General features: G+C 32.8%; 1 protein-coding gene across 1 annotated transcript in view; it reads left to right on the top strand.

Moving 5' to 3' along the window:
- Positions 1 to 8,901: 8,901 nt before the first annotated feature.
- The window catches only part of LOC133181202 (metalloprotease mig-17-like), a 43,758-nt gene continuing 30,066 nt past the window's right edge, over positions 8,902 to 22,593 (top strand). The window contains exons 1-5 of the mRNA XM_061315737.1: positions 8,902 to 8,939; positions 17,574 to 17,788; positions 18,111 to 18,191; positions 18,276 to 18,427; positions 20,804 to 20,838. Coding sequence (XP_061171721.1) covers positions 17,576 to 17,788; positions 18,111 to 18,191; positions 18,276 to 18,427; positions 20,804 to 20,838 — 481 coding nt within the window. The 5' untranslated portion in view covers positions 8,902 to 8,939; positions 17,574 to 17,575. The remainder of the gene's footprint in view (positions 8,940 to 17,573; positions 17,789 to 18,110; positions 18,192 to 18,275; positions 18,428 to 20,803; positions 20,839 to 22,593) is intronic.

Below are 22,593 nucleotides of genomic sequence, written 5' to 3'. Positions count from 1 at the left end.
TATCAGGAGCAAAGCAAACACGGATCAGGTGCCATTGTTTTATGCTAATTTTGACTACGAATTATTCATGTTTTTGTCCTGTTCACGTCCCGTATTGTATACAGGATTTTTTTTTAGATTGTTCATAGTTCGCTATCTTAACCTTTTTCATTGATAACGGCAGCGGATATTTAGGTATTTATCATATGTAGACATTGTTTTGTTTTGAATATACTGTTTATGCCACTATATAGATATACATCTCAGTCTAAATAGACATAATTTTGCAAAAACAATTGAATAATACAGAAAATTAAATAATAATTTTCTCATAAAGGCACGAAAGGTTTCAGAATCCAGAAAATAACATGATTAAATTTTCCATGGCAAAAGTTTCAATCTAAATTAAAAAATAATCATTGTTTCCAATGCTATCAAAGTTTACTTTAGCTTAAATATCTCCATTCCTTTGGAGAAAAATTGGAATGGTTTCTCTTTATATCTTTATACTTCCATTGAATTGTAGTATGATATTTGTTAGCAATAAAGGCTTACCTATATACGCTTTCTTGGTCACTTTATTCAGGTGCTTGGAGTTTTACCTCACTGTTCAATAGTAGTGAGAGCTTACCTTTTATTTTATCAGCTGCCATGCGTGAGGTAATGTCATATTACGTAAAATACAAACTGCGACTTTGTGGGTGTTAATACCTTATATGCACAGGTATTAACCAGACATACCTGCAATATCTGTGGGGAGTAATTAATGATGATCGTCGTCTTAATAGCATTCAACAATTATTGTGATTTTTTTCTTTTCTATTAAGATAGGTTTTCATCCTTTAGCTCAACAATTCCTAAGTGTTAATTATACATTTTCACGGCATTGTTTGTTTTCTCAACAATTAGTCATGTAGTGACTAGAAAAAGGGTAGTATTAACATCGTAATTATTTTATTTTTCTACAACGATTCACCTCAGAATTTATCAGTCTCAGCATAAAGTATAAAACCGTTGAGAAAGAGAGTATAAAATAATATAGAACTCTATTGTTAATTTGATATCAGAAGTTGTAATATTGAAACAGAATTTATGAGAGAGAGAGAGAGAGTTTATGTGTGTTTGTGGATTATTATTCTATGAAATATAGGTGCAAAGTCGTTTTTGTGCAAAGAAATAATCATCTTATGAAGAAACAATAACATTTCATGTGTTCAATTTATTTTGATTTTCAGTGTTTGCATCGCGTTGCATTCAACGAAACTACATGTCTGTAAAACAGATTACAAACAGGGTTCCTAAGTGTTATTTTTCATTATTCGAAGCAAAAATAAAATGACCTGAGAAAAAAAATTAATATTAAAGTCACTGTAATAATTTTGAAAAGAAATTTTTTTATGTATCTTTCACAATATTTCTCTTCTTTTTGTATTTTATGAAAGCCCATTAGATCTCGCCCCACTGTCTAAAATTTGAAGAAAAGATCTTGTAAATACGAGGAAATTATATCGTAATTACAAGAGGACGTGAGGAAAAGGCCTCGTAATTGTAAGAAAAGTGCTCATGGTTACGAGAAAAATTGTGTACAGAGAACCAAGTTGCACAAACTGGGTGAATAATTTTATCAATTAAAACGTGTTATTGCTTTTATAAAGGAGATGAGTGAAGAAGGCGTGCAGAATGCCTATATCTTCAGATATGTAAAAATTATATTCAATTTGTGAATTTAGTATTTAAAGTAAAGTTCTCATTCTTGAAATTTATGAAATTATGATAAACAACACTCTTCTTAGGAAAATTTTCTCGGCAAAAATTATTCTGTTATTAAAAAATATCAATGTGGTATTCGTGGGGTTCGAACCCTAGCAATATAAATCCTGAGTATCATTTCCTTTGAGACTAACGTGCTAACCACTACACAGCTCCTGTTGAATAGTGACATTTAAATCATGTTTGTGATATGACCCTTGATTAAATGGACTTAAAGTATTTCTCGGAAGTTGTTGTGTCATAAAAGTATATTTTTAAGGTATAGTGTCTTTGCTCCATGTTTTTGTACAAAAAATGTATATTTTTTTACGCAAACTTTTAGGATAAACTTTCAAAAAAACAAAAAAGGAGCTAAGACCCACTCATATCAAAAAAATGTCATAAAGTATGAGAAATGATCCTTTTTACCCTCTTTAGTGTGTGTATACTATTTCACGGGAAATTAATTTCAATCTTTGTGAGATCTTTGCAAATTTTGGAGATTTTACATAAAGTATACTTTAATGTTAGGTGAAATGTCAAAGAAAATTTTGCTTTAATTGAGATTTAATTTTTTCACCTTCATGTTTGTCGCACTATAGGCACTTCGCTCGCCTTGTTCGCCCATCTTCATTGTTTCATGATTTTTTTTTATATTCCCAACAATCAAAATGAATTTGAATTACCATACCTATACTGAATTCCTAAACTTTATAAAAATCCTTACAAAGATATATAGCGGGCTCCAGTAAATCTTCTACCAAGCCTCTTTCTTTACTCCTCAGTCTTTTTGGAGATCAGGTCTTCCAACAATCTGTTGAAATTCCCATGAGTACCAACTGCGCCCCGTTATTAGCAGACCTATTTTTGTATTCATCTGAAACAGAATTTATTCAAAAATCTCTACATGAGAAGAAGAAAAAAACGTTTGCCGTGGCCTTCAACTCGAAGTTTAGATATATCGATGACGTATTAACAATAGTTACTTAAATATTTTTAATTTTCGAAACAATCAAATTGAATTTGAAGTACCGTACCTATATTGGATTCCTAAGCTACATAAAAATATTTGCAAATATTCTACCAAGAATCTTTTTTTTAATCCTCACGAATAAATATTATCAGCAGTGAAGGAGAAACTTCAGGAGTACTGTTCAACACCATATTCGAGAAGTGGTGATAATCAAATGTTGATATTTGTAAAACTCCAAGGAACTTTTAGAAAAGGTCTTCAAAATTTTACAAAAATCAATACCATCAAAATGTACGACTGTTCAACACTTTATATCACCAATTCCCACGATAAATTTACGGAATTTCCACCATCCTGTGATGTCATAGGATTTTGCAAAAACTGTTATTAATTTAAATTCATACACCATAGAAATATATTTCTTGGAATAATAACAAATATAGTTAAGTAAAAGAATTAAAAAATTGAATATTTTCTATATTTAATCAATTATTCAATCTCTAACAAATATTACCAAGGACAATAACTCCTTCTCGTGTATCTATATTCTGGAATTTTCCTTATTGTACTTCTAATGTAAAATAGTTTCCCTGATATTCACAATTCAAACATAATTATTTAGGAACTTTCAGCATCACAATTATGTATTTGAACCATTTTTTCACATTATTTTTCTAATACTGTTTACTAAAAATGTACGATTTTTTAATGCTGACATATGCTTCTGTTTGTTTATGTCTTAAATCTTAAGAAATATGGCAACCTATATATTTTTTGCGATTATTTATTAATTCAAACTATATTCAATGAAAATAAAAGCAGTTTTTCTACTTTGAACCCATAAAATTGCGAGGATGGATATACCTTAAGAACAGGCTTTTGGACATCATAAACGACTTCTTCCTTAAAAAGAATAGGGCTCTTAAATTTAAATACTCTGCCATTGGTGATCTACAAAATAATTTTGTTTAAAAACATTCTGATTCTTATCAAAAGTACTCCAAAGATGGTAATAAAAGATGCTTGAGTTTCTAATTGACAATATCAATATGAGTCATATAGATTAGGTCTTCCAACAATCTAATCAATTTCCTATGGGTCCTAATTGCGCCCTGTCATTAACAGGTGGTTGCAACAAGATTTTGCTTTTGAAATGCATTTTAAAAACTATTAATTTTTTTTATTAATGAACGTTATTTCGTTATTGGTTTTTACCGGGTTTTTTAAAATGCATTCTTAAATATGATTATATCAATAGTTGACTTTATTTCAAAAGTGGTTGCAACCACTATTGTAATAACGCAGACTATTGAAATAATCATTCTAGGAGTGGTTGAGAATGCATCTCAAAACCCAAACCACGTATCCACACAATACGTAAGTAATGCTCATCTGTGAAATAATTATTTAAGTAGCAAGTTTTTTTATATCAATAGTGGGTGTAACATTGAAATAAAACCTACTATATGTACTTAAAAACCTTGTACTTTTCAATAGACAATAGGGGCACTGGGTCACACTGCCTACTTTTATTCTTGTTTATAATATAAATATCAATTGATCCTTATTTTCATTTCAGAAGTGGGCTTTCTATAATAGTGGTTTAATGAAATCACAACCATTATTGAAAGAATTATTTCATTTGTGAACTTGAATAGTGGCTGTTACCTGGTTTAGGTTTTAAAATACAGTCTCAACCACTATTGAAATAATTATTTTAAAATTCTGCGTTATTTCAATAGGGTTGCAACCTTGTTTGCTTTTGAAAATCATTTTTAACTACTATTAAAATTATTATTTCATAAGTAAAGGTAATATTAACAGTGGTTGCAACCTGGTTTTGCTTGTCTAATACATTTTAACCACTACTGAAATAATTATTTCATTAGTAAACGTTATTTCAAAAGTGATTGCAACTTAGTTTTAGTTTTCGTTTTGAAATGCATTCTCAGCCACTATTGAAATGATTGTTTCAAATAGTGGGCATTATTTCAATAGCGATTGCAACACCCGTGTCACGGCAGGCGTTGGCACGATAAGATTCCTCACTGCTCAATGGCCCTGAGTGCCGAGTGAAGGTCTAAATTTGAAACCCTTCACCAGTATGTGGTGATGACTCTATATATATGAGTTAAAAATTCCCGAATGTGATGTAAAAACACACAATCATACAATTAATCAATCAGTATTATATTATAAATATTGTATGTAGTTGAAGGTAACATTAAAACTTTTGATCCCAAGAAAACCATGGCGCGGCCGAGGTAAATTGACAATGGTTTTCTAAGGGTGAAGATTTTCAATTTTACCTTCTACTATATGCAATATTTATACTTGTATAGTGTTTTTTTTTAAAGTTTACATCTATATAAAGACTGAACATCATATCAAGAACTGGGCTTTTGAGTCTAAATATTTAGATTTTTAGAAGTGACCTGTCAAATAATCTTTCTAAGACAATCCCAACTCTGTCTGCGTAAAGTACTTATCTCTTGGGCCGTGTTAGAATACCGATAATATCAACATGTCGATCACCTTTACACTGTTTGCATTTTGTGTTCTGTATATATTTGAGGTACTGTAAAGTCTTCGACACTTTTGGTGAATTTCCTCAACCAAAACAGTTTCTGATTTCATTTTGTTTTATTTCAGGTTAGTCATGGCCAGAGAGAAAATTACATCTTCAAAGGTAATATCTTATAGTTTAGTATATATTATCACCTGTCATATGTTTCATTACCACATAATACTTCATTTTCCGGCATATTCATATTTACAGTAACTTTGTAAAAGGTAGAGATCTCGAACCCTATATTTGATGTTAGATGCTTTTCAAAGTACAATTCTTGTGTATTTCTATACTTAAATAAATTCGACTTTTTATTAAAAAGAATTTCAATAACCTACATACATGTACTTGCTTTTCATCTAATTATTTACAAACTGGATTTTATTCCAATATATAACAGACAGTCTAATTTATAACCGACAGTAGCAACTTCTTCTTTCAATTTAGCTTAGTCCTTAAAATGAAGCACATTGAATCATCATTAGCCTTACTAAAAGTATAAATGATATGGCCTTGGAAATAAATTGGAAAAAGCTCTTGTGAAGTTTTTCACAGAGACAAAAAATACACAATCCACAGAAAATAAATTTTCAATGCAGACCAGACGAATAAATCTCGTCTATGTCTATTTATTGATGAGTAGACTTCTAATCCAATAACTGTTTCAACTCCTCAAATTGCCTTCTTTTATCATTTTTTTTTCATACAACTCTTCTTTTTCTTCGTAACATTCTTCATGAAGATTTGACAAACCATTGATAACAACAAATTCCTACATAAACATCATTATTATCTGGTTCTATTTCTAGCTATACAGCAGAAAAGGGGCTTATTGTTATTTAAGACTTGCCAATTGTTGATTGAAATGACATAAGAATTAAATTGTTTTGGTACATTGTTGTGAAGACGTCATCGGGAATTCGGTAGTTTGTCTTTTTCAATATAAATAATGAACTACGTCTGTGGAATGAAACAGTCACTCTCAATATTAGGTATAAGTTATGTGTTTTCAAAAGAATTTTATTAAGATGCTAAACAAATCTTTTTACGTAAGTCAGAATCATTACCAAGCAAATCTAATATATCAACCATTATTTAAGATTCATAAAACGTAGAATTGTTAACAAAATCATACTCGTAAGAAGTGTGTTTGGACTGCAGTAAAAATAAATACATAAACAAATCATTCTACAGATACTGGCACGTGCAGTGACCTATATAGGGTCTAGATCCAGCTGTGTCATAAAATGATGTAGCAATGTTGTATTTGCCACCGGTTGCTGTAATTGACAGGTATTACAGAGTCTTCGGATGTTGTGTTAGATGTGACACGTGAGGAGGGTGTTAGGATACAGTTCAATGCCTTGGACGAGGATATCATATTAATTCTGACCAAAGTGTCTCCCACAGACTTCATGGCGGGAAATCTACTGGTTGCTATAGTGGAAGATGATGACATACGATCCTTATATATTAATTTCCAAGACGTAACAAAATTATTGTCAAGATTAGCTATTATTTTGGTATAATTCTGGAAATTTTGTAATGTAGCAGCAAAACAATTTTTAAGAAATTTTATTAGTTTTTTTCTATAGCGGAAAAAAATATCAATTTATAATTTTTATATTTACTGATGAATCTACACCATTCAGTCAGCTGAATGGTCACTGAAAGTTCTGGAGAGGACACTGAACTCTGCCATTCAGTCACCTTTCAGTAGACTTTCAGTCACATTTCAGTTACCTGAGTAACAAGGTTTCATCCTGTGAATCAGATTTATTTATTCTGTGCATTCTCCTTCGATACTGAAAGTTCTTTTTGTTTCAGCATGGTATTGAGTTTTACAAGGAGGTTAACGGCCGAGGATTTTTTTCTTTACAATGTTTGCCTTCGGATGACACTGACTGTGCATTAGTAAGTCTTCTCTTTAATCATGTATTTTTCCTTATCAGAATGACTTAGTTTAAGAGGACCTGCAGTCATGTTCTATGATCTGTTTTACCGGCAGTGGACACTGCATAGCTCTGCCTGAAATCACATTAAAGATGGTTTTCTAGTAACATACCGTCCGGGCAAACGGGAAATTTCATTATGTGTAGAATATCAGTTAATCGTTTTGCAAGAATATTTTTTGCCATCCCCTTTTACTTCACTTGCATCATGTGGACCTTGGCATTTAAGGAATTGTTTTATTATGTATTGATCACAATAAACCACGGACAGTAATACAATTTAGATACGTATATTACATTAGTTTTCGGTCTTTACGAGCTGATATTCTACTGAAGGTTTTCTTTTCTTTGCCTGCCTCTGAATATCCCTTGGTAATTAAAGATAACAAAAATGTATACACAAGAAATATATACATAAAACATACATGATTAAAGGATCTCATTTGACAACTAAACACCTTGTTTATTGGATTATTGATCTAATCATCAAATTCAGAGAAGTCTTAAGATGTACCAGTATAAACCAGAGCAAGGTTGCAACGTGTTTATGTTACCCTGCAAAGTAATTAAATGAGTTGCTACCTAATTCATGCCAAAAATTGAATCATCGTATTGATTTTTTTTTTTTACATATGATGCAAATTGGATGTCCACAACTTTGATTGATTGTATATTGTTTTACGTCCCATTAGAGAATTTTTCACTCATATAGAGACGTCACCATATACCGGTGAAGGGCTTCAAATTTTGACCTTTACTCGGCGCTCAGGGTCATTGAGCAGTGAGGGATCTTTATCGTGCCAACGCCTGCCGTGATACGGGGCCTCGGTTTTTAAGGTCTCATCCGCAACATTCACTTCAAAGTGCCGAGCGCATGGCGAAGGAACAGTTGCTACACATTTTTAATCGACTTAATCCACAACTTTGAAAGATATTCCAAAGTTTCCTGGAATCATATCATAGAGACATAAGTACTTATTAAAGATTAAGCTATACTTGTATCTTCTAGCTAATGACTCTCAAACGTTGAAAAAGATCTTCGCCAAACTAGATTTAAAAAAAGAGAAAATCTGAACTGGATAAAATGTGTTGTAAGTTTTAGTTTCATTAGTCAAAGAGCAGGAGCACAGGCAATCCATATGCGTTGTATCAAAGTTTTATGTAAACTAAATTTAGCTATGTGCTTTTTGAAAGAGTTTTAATCAAAATTAAAATAAAAAATGCAAAATATTTAAAAACAGTGCCTATTTTGTAAGCTCCAGTATTTTTTTTGGCGTATACCCATAATTTCATCATTTTTGCTTGAAGTATTCTCGGAAAAATAATATCAATTTGTAAAAGCAATTTATTTTGCGGAATATAGACAAATTATTGTTGAGATAAATATGCACACAGTTCTGAGCTCTACAAATTAAAGTTGGGCATTTCTTCCTGCAACCTCCCCTCATTTTTCAAATTATGCAATTAGCTTAATTGTTTTGATCTACCACACACCAATTATACACAGTTAAAGAAAATGTTTTAATTGTGGAAAGGGAATAAAAATGCATTTTTTAAAATAAATAATTTCTTTTTTAAATCACCATTCCATCAATTTAGGAAGGTTCTATATTCATGAAAGATCACGAAGTACTTATTGGACCGTTGCCAGAGGACAGTAAACATCCGGGGTCTTTGAATCGAAAAATACACAGAATACAACAAAGAAAGCTAAAAGGTATCAGGGTATTTCTAATCGTATAAAAAAGATTCAGCTTTCAGTCTAATCAAATGTACAGTGTATTTAGTTGTGAATGTAACAAGATTAAAAACAAGCTTTAGATGTCTTTTTTAAAGTTACAAAATAGCAAATCCTGGAAAAGTTTATCTACTGGAACACTTCATTAAATATAAACTATAGATCGACATTCTTGATCATTTGGCTTTTGAGCAGCGATGGTAATGAAAATGTTTTTTTTTTTACTATGAGTTGTGTTTTTGTTTTATTCTTTAAGAAAGAAACTTCTCTCTGGAATTAAAGTAGATCACTCATCTGAAACATTTCGATAAAAAGCATTGTTTCAAATGTGTTTCACATTAGTATCTTAAAACAATGCTTAATTTTATACATCCCATTCGTATTAGCCATACACCTTTGTTCAACAATATGCTGTGGGATTTTGAAAATACAAAGTGTTCATAAAATGCTGATTAGCCTTATCCTGTAGAATTGAATAAGGTTTCGAAGTTTCAATTTTGATCCCATGGGTCCATCAGAAGCTTTTTAAGGTGGTACAAGTATTAAACTTGTCAATGTAACTCCTACATATTTTAAAAAGGAATGAATTTCTGGTTAGAGGACTGACTTCAAAATTAATCGAGAGCTACGGTAACTTATAATATCAACATCTTCAGTAATGATTTGTCTGAGTGTATGGTATACTTCTAAATTTGCTAAAATTCACATGTCACAATTACTTTTTTAATTATGTCGGTCACTTGAGGTATTCCAAACTTTTCCTAGTCCTATCTTGCCCATTTAAAAAAGTTGTTCCATTTTTGGGGTGCATAATACCAGTCTTGGTTTGGATTCTTCGTGCAACCTATTTTTATGCATTAATAATGCATACATTGTTTTTGTAAACTACCATTTTCAGGCCCTGTTATGGTTTGTTTAACAAAGTTGTATATCTGATACGGATGAGGGTGCATAATTTTAAACTGAATTTGAATTATGCATGTGACCTGTATTAAAAGGAAGAATGATCAAGTTGAAACATGTTGCATAGATCAATTCATAAATGGACATACATATAAGTATGGTATTAATGTGGATAAAATTATTAAGAAAGGATGTCTTCCTCGGATGTTGTATTATTTCAAACATATAAATTCTGAATGTTAGTACAAATCCTACATTGATTTTGCTTAAATAAAAAATAAATGCATCAGGGGATTTATATTAGCAATGGTGCTTTAAACGTTGTATGTAAACTATATTTTTCTAAGAGTTATCAAGTAAATATAGATCCTAAAAGAGATCCATTTCTAAGTACATGTAATTACAAGTCCAACATTGTCCAAACTTGCACAGACATTACATTGGGGGATACGTATAGCCAATCATATTTCGTGTCTCAGGTTAATTTATTTCTCTAACTATTTTTAATTACACTTATTAATTTAGTAATCTCAAAATCTATCAAACATCAATAACCTCAAAACATGTGTATTTTCTAAGCTTTATACAATTATTCCTCACAAAAAATTACAGAACATGCGTTTGACTTCATAGACAATTGCTTCCTCAATAAAAATGGAACTCGTAAATTTTTCGATTGGTCGCCTACAAAAATACTTTGTTAAAAATTATTCTGATTCTACATACAAGTACTTTGAAGATATTAAGAATTAAAGATGCTGGGAAGATATTAAGAATTAAAGATGCTGGAGTTACTCGTTGGCAACATCTATGCAGTCTTTGGAGACCAGGTCTTCCAAATTCCAAAATGGTCGAATTCCGGTGGGAACTAATTATGCTCTTTTACAATTCGACATTTTTTATATTCCTATGAAGCACAGTTTATTCAAAATCTTCTACATGAGAAAAAGAGAACTCTTGTGATATTTTACTCGACGTTTAGACATATTGACGATGTTTTATTAATTAACAATAGTCATTTTCATTCATATGTCAACTCAATATACTCCAGTGAACTCAAATAAAAGACGTTACAGAATCTGCAACATCGATCCTGTTTCATATTCGGCTGTTTTAATAATAGGTGATAATTGGCAACTAATAGCTCAACCGTATGATTTTTCCATTGTCAACATTAATATTTGTGAAGTAATATTCTAACATTCCCTGCATATAGTGTTTATCTCTCCCAACGGATTCGATACACAAAAGAGTTCTCTGAGTACGATCAATTTTTTAAACCGAGGAAAGCTACTTACAAATAAGTTGATGTTACAAAAATTTGAACAATCCCTTTTTAAGGCAATTTTTTTCCGCAAATTCTACGGTTGTTTTAATGACTTTGTTTGCAAATACAACCTTTCGTTGGGTCCTATTTTGTCTGAAATGTTTCACCCCATCTGTAAGGTCATTGCTTTTTTGCTAAATTTGACTACAGAGTACTCCGTATAAATAATCAATACATAGAGCTCACGGCGGTTGTGACAGGTCGACGGGTGATGCTTACTCCTCCTAGGCACCTGATCCCACCTCTGGTGTTTCCAGAGATCCGTGTTTTTGTCCTGTTCACTATTCGATTTTTTACTGGATTTATGAGATGAATCACTGTTCGTTATCTTCGCCTTTTATATCATGATAATCTTATATCAGCCCAATTGTTATAGATTTTATATTGACTATAACGAATTAAACAAAAACATACACACAAACTCAGTCAACCTAGAATTAATTTAGAGGCCTCGTGGTTATAATAAATGTCAGACAGAAGCTTATAGCATGCATTGAATTGTTTAATGAAGACGTGCACCGATTCTTAATTTATCTCAACACTTATACTAACAATTTAATTTATTTCAAACAATATGCTAAGAATTTGAATGAGAATACTGTTGGATATCGACCTATGAGCATCCTCAAATCCATACATTAACAGTTTGGCTAATATCGCTGAGATTCTTAACAATAACCGTTTTCCGTGTATTTCAAAGGAAATATTTATCACTAATCCGACAGTTTCTGGAACATGTATAAATGAGGAAAGTGTTTCCCTATAACAACACTGTATTGTTACTGTATGCTTTATGGGCTTTTAATGTCGGATTTACATTTTCATCTCCGGTTCTTTGCTTTAATCAAAGCTTTCCAAAAGCTAGGAAATCCAGGTCATTAACTTAAGGCATAAGACTGTACATTCTCCGTTCAATTTCAGGAGTTAATGCCGCTGCCTAAATGTTTTCCTGTAAAAGCTTTTCGTAGAAATTGACGGCAAAATTTAAGTGTTTAGTTAGCTACTTAAGCCTAATGAAGTCTGTTATCAATGAAGACGTAAACCATCACATACTCCATACAAATTCTAATTCTAGAAGGAAGAAACTAGAAAGAAATCTTTATTTGTTTATTATTTTTGAATCTGATTATGCATATAAAAAACCAAATTTTCAGTTCATGAACTTTACAAAATACAGTCAATGTCGAGGAACCTCCAAATCTTAGTATAGTCATATCGAGAGCTGACTGTTGTAGGCGACATACAAAATTAGACCTACAATTATAAAAAAAAATTACATTACAGTGGACATAGCTTAAGACGCTAGTGTCTGTCTTTAGCAACCGGTTGTAATCTTCATGACTGTAAGGAGAAAGCAACACGGTATCCTGTATTTGGGGTTTGCACAGAACAGATTCACCATTGACTCTTTGGACAAATGACCCGAGGAGAAATTCATGTCTACATGCTATGTTCTCTATGATGAAATGTATGAAATGAAGCCCTGAGGATCATAATCAGATCCTCATAGTTTTAAACAGAAGCAGGTCTAAGGATTTGGGCTTAGTCATCCAAAAATTTTCACCTTGTTAATCAATGGAACCCAAAGTGCCACATTCTTAAAAGCACTGTAGATCACGTTTGGTATACTCATTAGCGAGTTGATTCTGATATGTTTAAAAAGTTGTCTGTTTGCCCTCATCCGACCGACTGCCATAAATTGTACCGATTCAAAACTTTTTTAAAAACTCGAGAAAACGAGTAATATTTTAATATATTTATTTATTTCTGAATTTTTTCATCCCCTCAATTTTTTTGAAAAAAAATCTATTAATACCTTTGATTTCCATATGTTTTCTATAAATTCAGTATTGATGTTGAAATATTTTTAATAAAAATAAAAATTATCAAAAAAAAAAAAAAAAAAAAAAAAAAAAAAAAAAAAAATTAAAAAATTTTTAAATCCTCTGTCGGGAGAAGACAATCAACTTTTTTTTAAATTGACAACCAATGTGAAACCGGGAAAGCATATATTCACAAAACATTGAATGAATTCATATCAGGTATCCTGTTTCTTTTTATTGAATTTTGAATCGCTACGGACTTTGAACCTCGGATTTTTCCGATTGAGAACTACATAGATCGACTTTACCCTTTAAATAAGTTGTTCTTTGTTAAATTCTTCAAACGTGTCTTAGGTCTTTCACACTTTGAGTTTGGTTGCAGTGGTTACAGCGTTTTCCTCTGGAGTTATGTATCGAATCCACTGAGTGAAGTAGAGACCGTTTTCTCAGGTGAATCCCTATAAACCAAGGTCCCATGTCGACGTAGATGTTGGCATGAAAATATTACTCAAATGTCAATAACCATAAGTGTTGAAAATAGGTCTAAATTTGCAGCCTTCCACTTGCAATTGGTGGCGTCATAGTATAAGTGAAAAATAAAAATAAAGGGACGTAAAGCAAGCAAACAGCAACAACAACTTAGTAGCATTTGCTGCAGAATTTCTGCAAGCTCCTTGATATCTTAAACTGGGAGGCCTCTGCTTAATTCTTCAAAGAGACCACCGAGGTCATTGATTACACAAGCAAAGGGGTGAACATCTTCAGCAAACAAGGCCACAATACACTTGGTGTTTGATCATGATGACGAGTACATTTTGGTCCTCTCCTATTTTCATCAAATTTATATGTATTTTTATCGGGATTTTTCGTCCAACTGCCATCATTTGGGGAAGAGTTGAATATACGTTGTTTTGTTTATGTGTCTGATCAATGATAATAGCAGAGAATGTTTTCTTTTTGTTCCGTACTTCAGATATTTCATGGCATTTTAAGGAGTTTCGCCATGTCTCTAAGCAAAGTTTCTGTGGTCTAGATCAGGGAACAGGTTCAGTATAATGCGGTGCAGGTGTTCATCTTAACTCTGATTACTAATGTTTGGACTTTGAATTATTATTGTGTTGAAATGTGCAATATCAACAAGCTTAAAAAGACTGTTTCTTCGTCTAGATCAGCTTCCTTTCCTTTTTTGTATACATCTATGTAAAGATTAAACAGGCTAACTACTAGTAAGCATTTGGTATAGCATTTGGCATCCACGTCTTCTGCGTCCAAAGGACTTATTTTTGCTAGTAGCAGATGCAAAACCCCACTTAATTTTCGATCTGTAGTGTGGCTACTTCGTGAAGATCATCTTTATTCTAATTTTCATCTGTATCCTTTTATCACTAAAGAAACTCTCTGTCTCTCGGATACTGTGCATTTTTGCAAACTTTGAGATATACGCTTGCAAACATTGATGAACTTTTCACTCTCAGTGAATGTTTTAGTGACCTTTTGCGCCGTTCCTAACCCTATATTTTATGATCAAAGCATTATTTGTGATCATACCTTCTTCAAATCCTTCTTGACCCTCACAGAGCCTTTTTTTTAACTGAAATGGTTAATGTCCAAAATTCTGGAATCCAAACAAATCATGTGAAACTGTGTGTTTTTTTTTTCTTTCTTTTGTACTTGTTAACACCTCTGCTCCTTTTTATTTACAAACAATTTCCAGTTTGTTTATGGGTGAATATACTTGAAGTAGACGTAAATGATCCATAAGTTAAAACCCCTTAGAAATGTATATTAGACCTTTCCAAACCTATAAGCAATTTATGAATAACTGAACTGGACACGTGGATATTTGTACGGCGTAAAATTTTGCGATAAATATGTTAGAAATGGTTCGCATTTGGTTTTTGCGATCGTTAAAGAATTCACAAAGTGTCTGGTTTGTTCTTTAATACAGCACCTCTCTTCAAAACCGTTCTCAGGGTGATACATTTTGCAAACCCCCCCCCCCCCCCCCCCGTCCACGTTTGCAGTGTGTCAATGTTAAAAGAAAATACATTTGAATATAATTTATTTTATAGTGAGTGTTTTTTTCTCAGAGACCAGAAGAGCTTATGCAATGATATAATGTTCGTCTGTTTGTTTGTCCTTTGTTCTCTAAACAATATTTCAAATCGCTACCTCTCCTACAATTTTGATACGATTCAATTAAAAAATGCATTCAAGTAGATTAAAGAATATGCATAATTTTGTGTTTCGATTTTTAATTTGGAAGAACAGTGGTGCCATGGTTTTCATCAATATATCAATAGATGTTTTATATGAAATTCTTTCAAAAATCCCTTTGTCTAATTAAAAATTTTTTAAAAAGACTTTGTTCACAAGTAGACTATATTAAGTGTATCAAGTTTTATAAATATATTTACTTTTTCATTATTCGTGAAATACGTTCCGTGGTCACTAGAAATGAAAGTTGTAAAATTATTTCAAAATGTTTTTCCTTCTACGGTTTTTGCCGTATTCCAATAAAATTTGGAGAAGACGATAGTGTCTTCCTACGTTTGCAAAAAATCGAAAATTTCACATGTCACTGGTTTTGGCTGTAGGAATGGTATACAGAAAGGGGAGAACAAAAGACATTACTAATACTGTAATGTGTTAAGATTGACCACAAGTAAAGTATTTAAAAATATGATGCAAGTCTGATAGTGCGGAGAATGGTAAATGATGAAAATATTTCGCTCCCCGAACAGTTTTTGTCCGATTTCAGTATGCACATGTACACAAAAATTTTTGATTTCGGCGAATGAAGGTTCCATACCTACAAGAAATAGAATTTTCTGGAAAAATTCATTCTGTTAAAACGCTATTCCTCTTACAGGTTTTCTTCCAGTTTCAAAAACCATGGTACACGAGAAGATTATAACTGTGTATGGATTTTTTACTTGTTTTTTTATTGAGACGTTATATTTTTGGAAGTCGCTAAGGTATCATTACGTCACAGTAAAGCCCTTTTCACAAAAAAATTAAGTTCTTGCGTAAGATTTTAACTTAAGAATATCTTAAGTGAAATATGTGAAGATAACGAACAGTATTCGAGCTCAAAACCCATTAAACATTACAAAATAGGAGCAGAGCAAACACGGATCTCTAAGACATCAGAGGTTGGATCAGGTGCCATGGAGGAGTGAGCATCCCCTGCCGACCGGTCACACTCGCCGTGTGCTCCTTGTCATGATCGGGAAATAACGGAAAAATCCGTCGACAATTCAGTGTGTAAAATAATGGCTTAACAATTAGTATGAAAAAATTCAGTCAGCATTTGACTTAATGACAGATTGTATTCGCTTACAAGGTCATTGTATTGACCATATTCATTGTATAGAACTTACGATATGATGACTTTAAACGAGATTGCTGATATTCTTGTTTCATCAACTTGTTTGTCAATAACTTACCTCGCTTTAGAAATTGTTCATACGTAGAGCATGCTCTGGCGTATCGAATCAACTGAGAGATATAAACCCCGTATGCAGGTGATAAGGGTATATTGCTGCATAGCTGAGGGAAGTTGACGATTGAAAAGATAAAGTCATCACGTTTATCATAAAGCTTTGTTGTTAGATTACCATTAACGTCTACCATTAAGACAAATCCTAAGTCTTTTCACGAAAGCATTCTTAACAGATTGAACTTAGATTTCACTTACGACAGACTTCGTCCCTAGCAACGATCTCAATAAGCTTTATAATACTTAAATAAGTGGACGAAAATAAAAATAAGGGTCAGTTTTCAACATTTGTCAGTAAAATACATTGACAACAAATATCGAGTGCAATCGATTGTGAAGCAAGGAAGTTTGAAATCTGACGTCATCACAATCACATGTCTGACGTAAAAGTTGGTCATACGAAAATCTTAGTGAAACTTACATCGTAAATATTTTGTAGTATATTTCATTTAATTTTTTGACAATAATTGTGAAAAAAAGTATAAAATATTTTTGTAAGGTGCTTTAAAAAGTTCAATTTAACATGTATTTTGGTTTTTGTGGTTATATAATTACAATGAAATCAGTTTTAAAATACTTAAGAGAGGGTTAGGGCTCTCGTAAAGTTACGACAGATTTTGCACTAACGACTTCCTTAGGAACTTTTGTGAAAACGATTTTTATCGCAAGTTTTCACTTAAGATAAAAATATGTCGTAAGATTTTTTTGTGAAAAGGTCTACAGAATCAAAATCAATAGTATTGTGAGAAATCTCTCTTTGCTGGTCAAAAGTTAAAATTAAATGACGGTCAATATTTTTCGGAGAAGTAATATCAATTATGAAGACTGTTTCTCTATATAATATAGGGACTATTCTTTACTGAATATAACAATTTTCTTTAGTCGTCGTACTAATTTTCAGTCGCGAGGATAAAAAGTAAATTTAAAACATGTATGAAAAATTTCCAAAAACAACAACAACAACACAAACAATCAATCAATCAATCAAACACAATGTGCTGATCAACGAACTTTATCACGCCCATGATATCGTTTGTCTGTTCTTCTTATTTTTTCAGGAATGAAAAGTTTTCAACATCACTTTTCGAATTTACAAAAAAAGTTCATCTTTGGTTTACAAGACCACGTGTATCCCATTCCTGGAAATGTCAATGCAACAGTGGAGGTGCTAGTATGGACAGATCTTTCGTATATCAGTTCATTTCATCAACTGGTTCACCATCCTCATGTGGAAACAGATATTTTGAAGTATGTGGCTACAGTTGTGCACGCGGTTAGTTTGTTTTATATTGATCTGTCTACGATCAGTAAATCTTGTCCTTACATTTCGAAGTAGATCTTCATTTAGTGCTCTATTTTAATCAAAAAAGCATTTATATCAGTTACAAAGGGAAAATTTAATTAACCAGAATTTGGAAAACAATTAGGTTTGCAAAAAGCCAAAACTCACCATGAAATATACAACATTCGCCTTTGCAATATATTAAACATAGTTGAAACTTACTATTTCCATACGCCGTCTCCACAAACAAACTTTAATATTGCTTATTGTTAATAAAGATTATGAAAATTCTTCATTTTTTTCTAAACAACAGGGAAATGAAATGTTTCACAATGGAATAAAGGATCCGTCATTGAATATCTCGGTATTCTTAACAGGTGCTGTAATTTGTAAGGTAAACATTTTAATACATTGATATTCCAAAAAAATCTCAATATTTCCCTCATTGTTTTAATAGCATGGTTCGGTCTAATTGTAGTCAGCAAACTGCAGTAAATTTACCTCAGACTTACTACATAATGGAACTGTAGAGAACCACAGGGCTTTGGACTTGTTTGCGGAGACTCTAGCGTCGACCTATAGTAACCATACGCTCAGGTTCCACTATGATTATGCAGTTGCCTTCACTCGGTAAACACAAATTTGCAGTTTTATTAACTCCCAAGACACTAAGTGACATTTATATTTTTCTGTAAAGATTGTTTTATTTATACAGCCTCGTCAAATACTTTTTTTACAATGAAAAGCGAACTTGGGTTTTTCATGGCACTGAAATCATTACCATTTCCCTTACTAAAGCGATGATATTGACACCGAATTTGTTCGCGTTATAATCATATACATATTGCGCTTCGATGATCGCGTCAACCTTTATTTCAAAAGCAAACAGCAAGCAGGATATATGCTCAATTGATACCAAGTTTTTCATCATCAATTACAAAATAGGCCCGTCCCCTTGATAGAAAGACTAAGTATGGTGGCGCTAATCTGATTTGTTTGACACTGATTGATGAGGACATGGAATTCCAGTGGCAAGCAAGTGCCAGTCGTCTATTCACATACACCAGTAGACATAGAATCGCGAGTGAATTGTCTGTAAATTAAGCCATGTACAGCCTATATAATTGAGTTTTAACATATATTGTACTGATATAGATAGATAATATGGATTATTTCGATTTTCGTGACTTGAAAATAAAACAATTTCAAGAAGACTCAGAAAAAAACATCGATAAATTTGATTCCCAGAATTTCCTGTGCTGTATTAATATACTGAAGAACAAATACATGTATGCACATGTTGATGTCCAATATTTTTTGAAGGTCTCTTTTCTTCTCAAGATTCCTTCCAAATAGATTTTTTTTTAAATTTACAGTCTTAACATCCTCGCCTAAGATGGATAGAATAAACAGAATTAAGAGAATTTTGAGCTTTTTTTTGGCCCTGTGAGTTTTTGAAAAATCAAAACTCAGTTTTAGGTTACAATGCATTTAAAATCACTTGGACCTTTGGTTTTTATCTATTGAAAATGACGACGTAATATTCTCGCTAGTCAGTGCAAATGAACTTCGTTATTATTCCCATTTCCCCAAAAAATGCCAAATGTTCAAGCCGTTTTTCGGTGTTTTATATAAAGCTGTTAGCACAACCTGCAATCCAGAATTTGCAATTATGTAGTATTAGAATTGTTTCTATAAACATGTTTAACCGTTCACGGTAGCTCAGTCGGTAGAGCGCTCGCTCCGTGATCGGGAGGTCGTGAGTTCGAATCTCGGCCGCGACTGACCTTAGTTGATAAAAAATGGGTAGTAACTGTTCCTTCGTCATGCGCTCGGCACTTTGAAGTGAAAGTTGCGGGTCCTTCGGATGAGACCTTAAAAAAAGATGCCTCGTGTCACGGCAGGCGTTGGCACGATAAAGATCCCTCACTGCTCAATGGACTTGAGTGCCGAGTAAAGGTCAAAATTTGAAGCCTTTCACCGGAATATGGTGACGTCTCTATATGAGTGAAAAATTCTCGAATGGGACGTAAAACAACATACAATCAATCAATAAACATATATAATTTTTTGGATCGAGGACTGTGCTGACATTTTAATTCTTTGCTGAAGGTACTGTAATACACCTGTTTTCTGCAAAGTTCACCAACACTAACAATTTTACAAAACCTATTTTCCAGTACATGGACTCTCAAGAAATTTATCACAGGAAATGAAACAGTCTCTACATTAGTGATGTTTGAAATGGGACATATAGTATTAGTCAATTAAATGATATATGAACAGGGCCATTTTATGTATAAAGTGAACCTAGAGCTCTTTCATTATTTTTTAAATTGTCAAAATAAAATTTATTTTTGTAATATCGATGATTTAAAGATAAGATCGATAAACATACATATGCACATGTACACTCTATATATATCATACCCCAAGTGATTCTTTATACCCGGTATATCATAGCTGGCGTAGTCTTTGATCGTCTTCTTTGATCTAGGGGAAGGGATGGGGAGGTATGTAAAATTAAACAGCTTTGTTTCGATCAGTGAGCATGGTATTTTGAACAATTGCTCTACAAACATATTTACCATGACACCCTAGGTAGCGGGTGTCATGAAATATGCCTATAGAGCAAATAATGTTCATAACACTATGGTCATTGAAAAACATTGATTATTTCTTGAATCAGTTCAGGATGTTTTAATGTGATGTAAACAGGATTATAAATTAAGGTCTAGAAAAGCCGCTGACCAGGAATGCCTAGCACTGGACATCAGTAAATCAGAAGAGTGATTACTGTATTTCATTCCATTGACAAATTGGCAGAGGAAATAGAAAATCAATTTAGACCTGATTCTGATGCTACCAGTTCTACGACCGCTGTAGAAGAAAATTATCATACTCCAAGAGCATAATTTCCGTAAATCATCTTTAGACGCAGTTTGGTTTGAAAACTTCTGTATAGTAAACACAATAACCACAAAACACTTCCTTTTTATTTTACAGATACGATTTAGTCGACGTAAGCGGTACACCGATTGGTGAGTTATTTTAAAGTAGAATATTTATTGTTTTCCACCCTCATACCATAAATCTTTTTATTAGATTATCTCAGACTCTGGGGAAAATCGTAAATCTTAATACCATGAATTTGATTGTTCACACTTAAGAAAGACGCTCTGTTATCAGATCATCGATCTTTTTATTAGGTTGTTTTTTTTTTAAATTTAAGACAGAAAGCTGTTATCTTGATGTTAGGTTGTTTTTATACTTAAATTGACTACGGATATTGCGTCAACCTGATCAATACATAGGGCTCACGGCAAGTGTGACCGGTCGACAGGGGACGCTTACTCTTTCTAGGCACCTGATCAAACCTCTGGAATTTCCAGGGGTCTGTGTTTTATTGTCCTGATTACAGCTTAGTTTCCGTGTTTTTTCTATTTGCATGTAGTTTTGCATACATATATATATATTATGTTTGTTAAAGGTCGTGTATTATCATAAATAATTAGAAGGTACTAGTATGCAATAGAGAAAGTTTGAAGCATAAACAAAAACCATTCAAGGCAGTATATACAGGCCCGTAGGAAGCAATTTCACTTTGAGGGGGCACAACCATTCATTTTCAGTTGAGGGGGCACTTTCAACTGCCAAAATTCCTTGACAAGCAAAAAAAAAAAAAAGGTCATCAGACGTTATTAGTGAGGGGGCACAAGCATATAGTAGCTATGTTTTCTATAGTATTCTATATATAGGCAAAATTACTGGGGGGGGGGGGGGCACGCCCCCCCCCGTGCCCCCCCCCCCGGTTCCTACGGCCATGATATATAATTGAAAAAAATTAAAAATATTATCTTTGAACTTATATTATCTTAATATCAACAGAATACGGGCAATAAAAGTAACCTGAGGCTTAAATAGATAATTCTTATCAATCAGTTTTATTTGGGGGGGGGGGGGGGGTAATATTAGATTAAAAACACAGTATAATATCATGACTTATATGTTGCTAGAGCATTTCATACAAAGATATCATAAAAGCAACTTCTTTAATCATTCTGTCACGTGACACAGACGAAGCTAGAGGTGTTTTCAGCCGCTCTGTGTTTTTTTGACAATTTCTTCCGAATCTGAGTTTCTTCTTGAGGAATATTTAAGTTTCGGAAGTCTAGTGTGTGAATGTGTATGTTTGGCTTCGGGATTTTTCATCAAAAACTCATTGTAAAAAAGTTTGATTTCGTGTATATATGTGTGTTGATTTCATCAGTGATTTCTTCTCACTTGTTTACCTGTGTTTTTCACCTGACGATGGCTGAGAGTGATTTCGACTCAATCTCTTCCACGGTCGATAGAACATCAAAGCCGTTATACTTAAAGAACAATGACCTCCAGGGTTCCTCTAAAAAACAGATCACTGACTTTGATCTTATTGACCCAATAACAAAAGTAATCGGCGATGATCTACTGTGCGTGCAACTTGACCGCAATCTTTGGAGAATTTACCTCAAAAGTACAGAATGCAGACTTAAGCTTCTCACACAGGGTATTGATATCAATAGTGTATCCTACCAGTTTTATGATACGAACCCATACACCTCTGGTGCTACATCTGTAACTCAAAAAACTCTTAAACTACGGATTTGTGGTCTCCCCCTCTCTGTTGCCGATTCCGCGGTACAGGAACTACTTAACAAGCTGAATGTCAAATTAACAAGTAAAATTCTGTACGAAAAGATCCGCCATCCAGATACAAACCGGATGACAAGTATCCTAAATGGGACCAGGTTCATGTA

The sequence above is a fragment of the Saccostrea echinata genome, unplaced genomic scaffold (genome assembly GCF_033153115.1).
Source record: "Saccostrea echinata isolate AGI-Se365-2 ecotype Australia unplaced genomic scaffold, CSIRO_AGI_Sech_v1 ptg000008l, whole genome shotgun sequence".
In the NCBI taxonomy this organism is placed as follows: Eukaryota; Metazoa; Mollusca; class Bivalvia; order Ostreida; family Ostreidae; genus Saccostrea; species Saccostrea echinata.
This window is presented reverse-complemented; position numbering and strand designations above follow the sequence as displayed.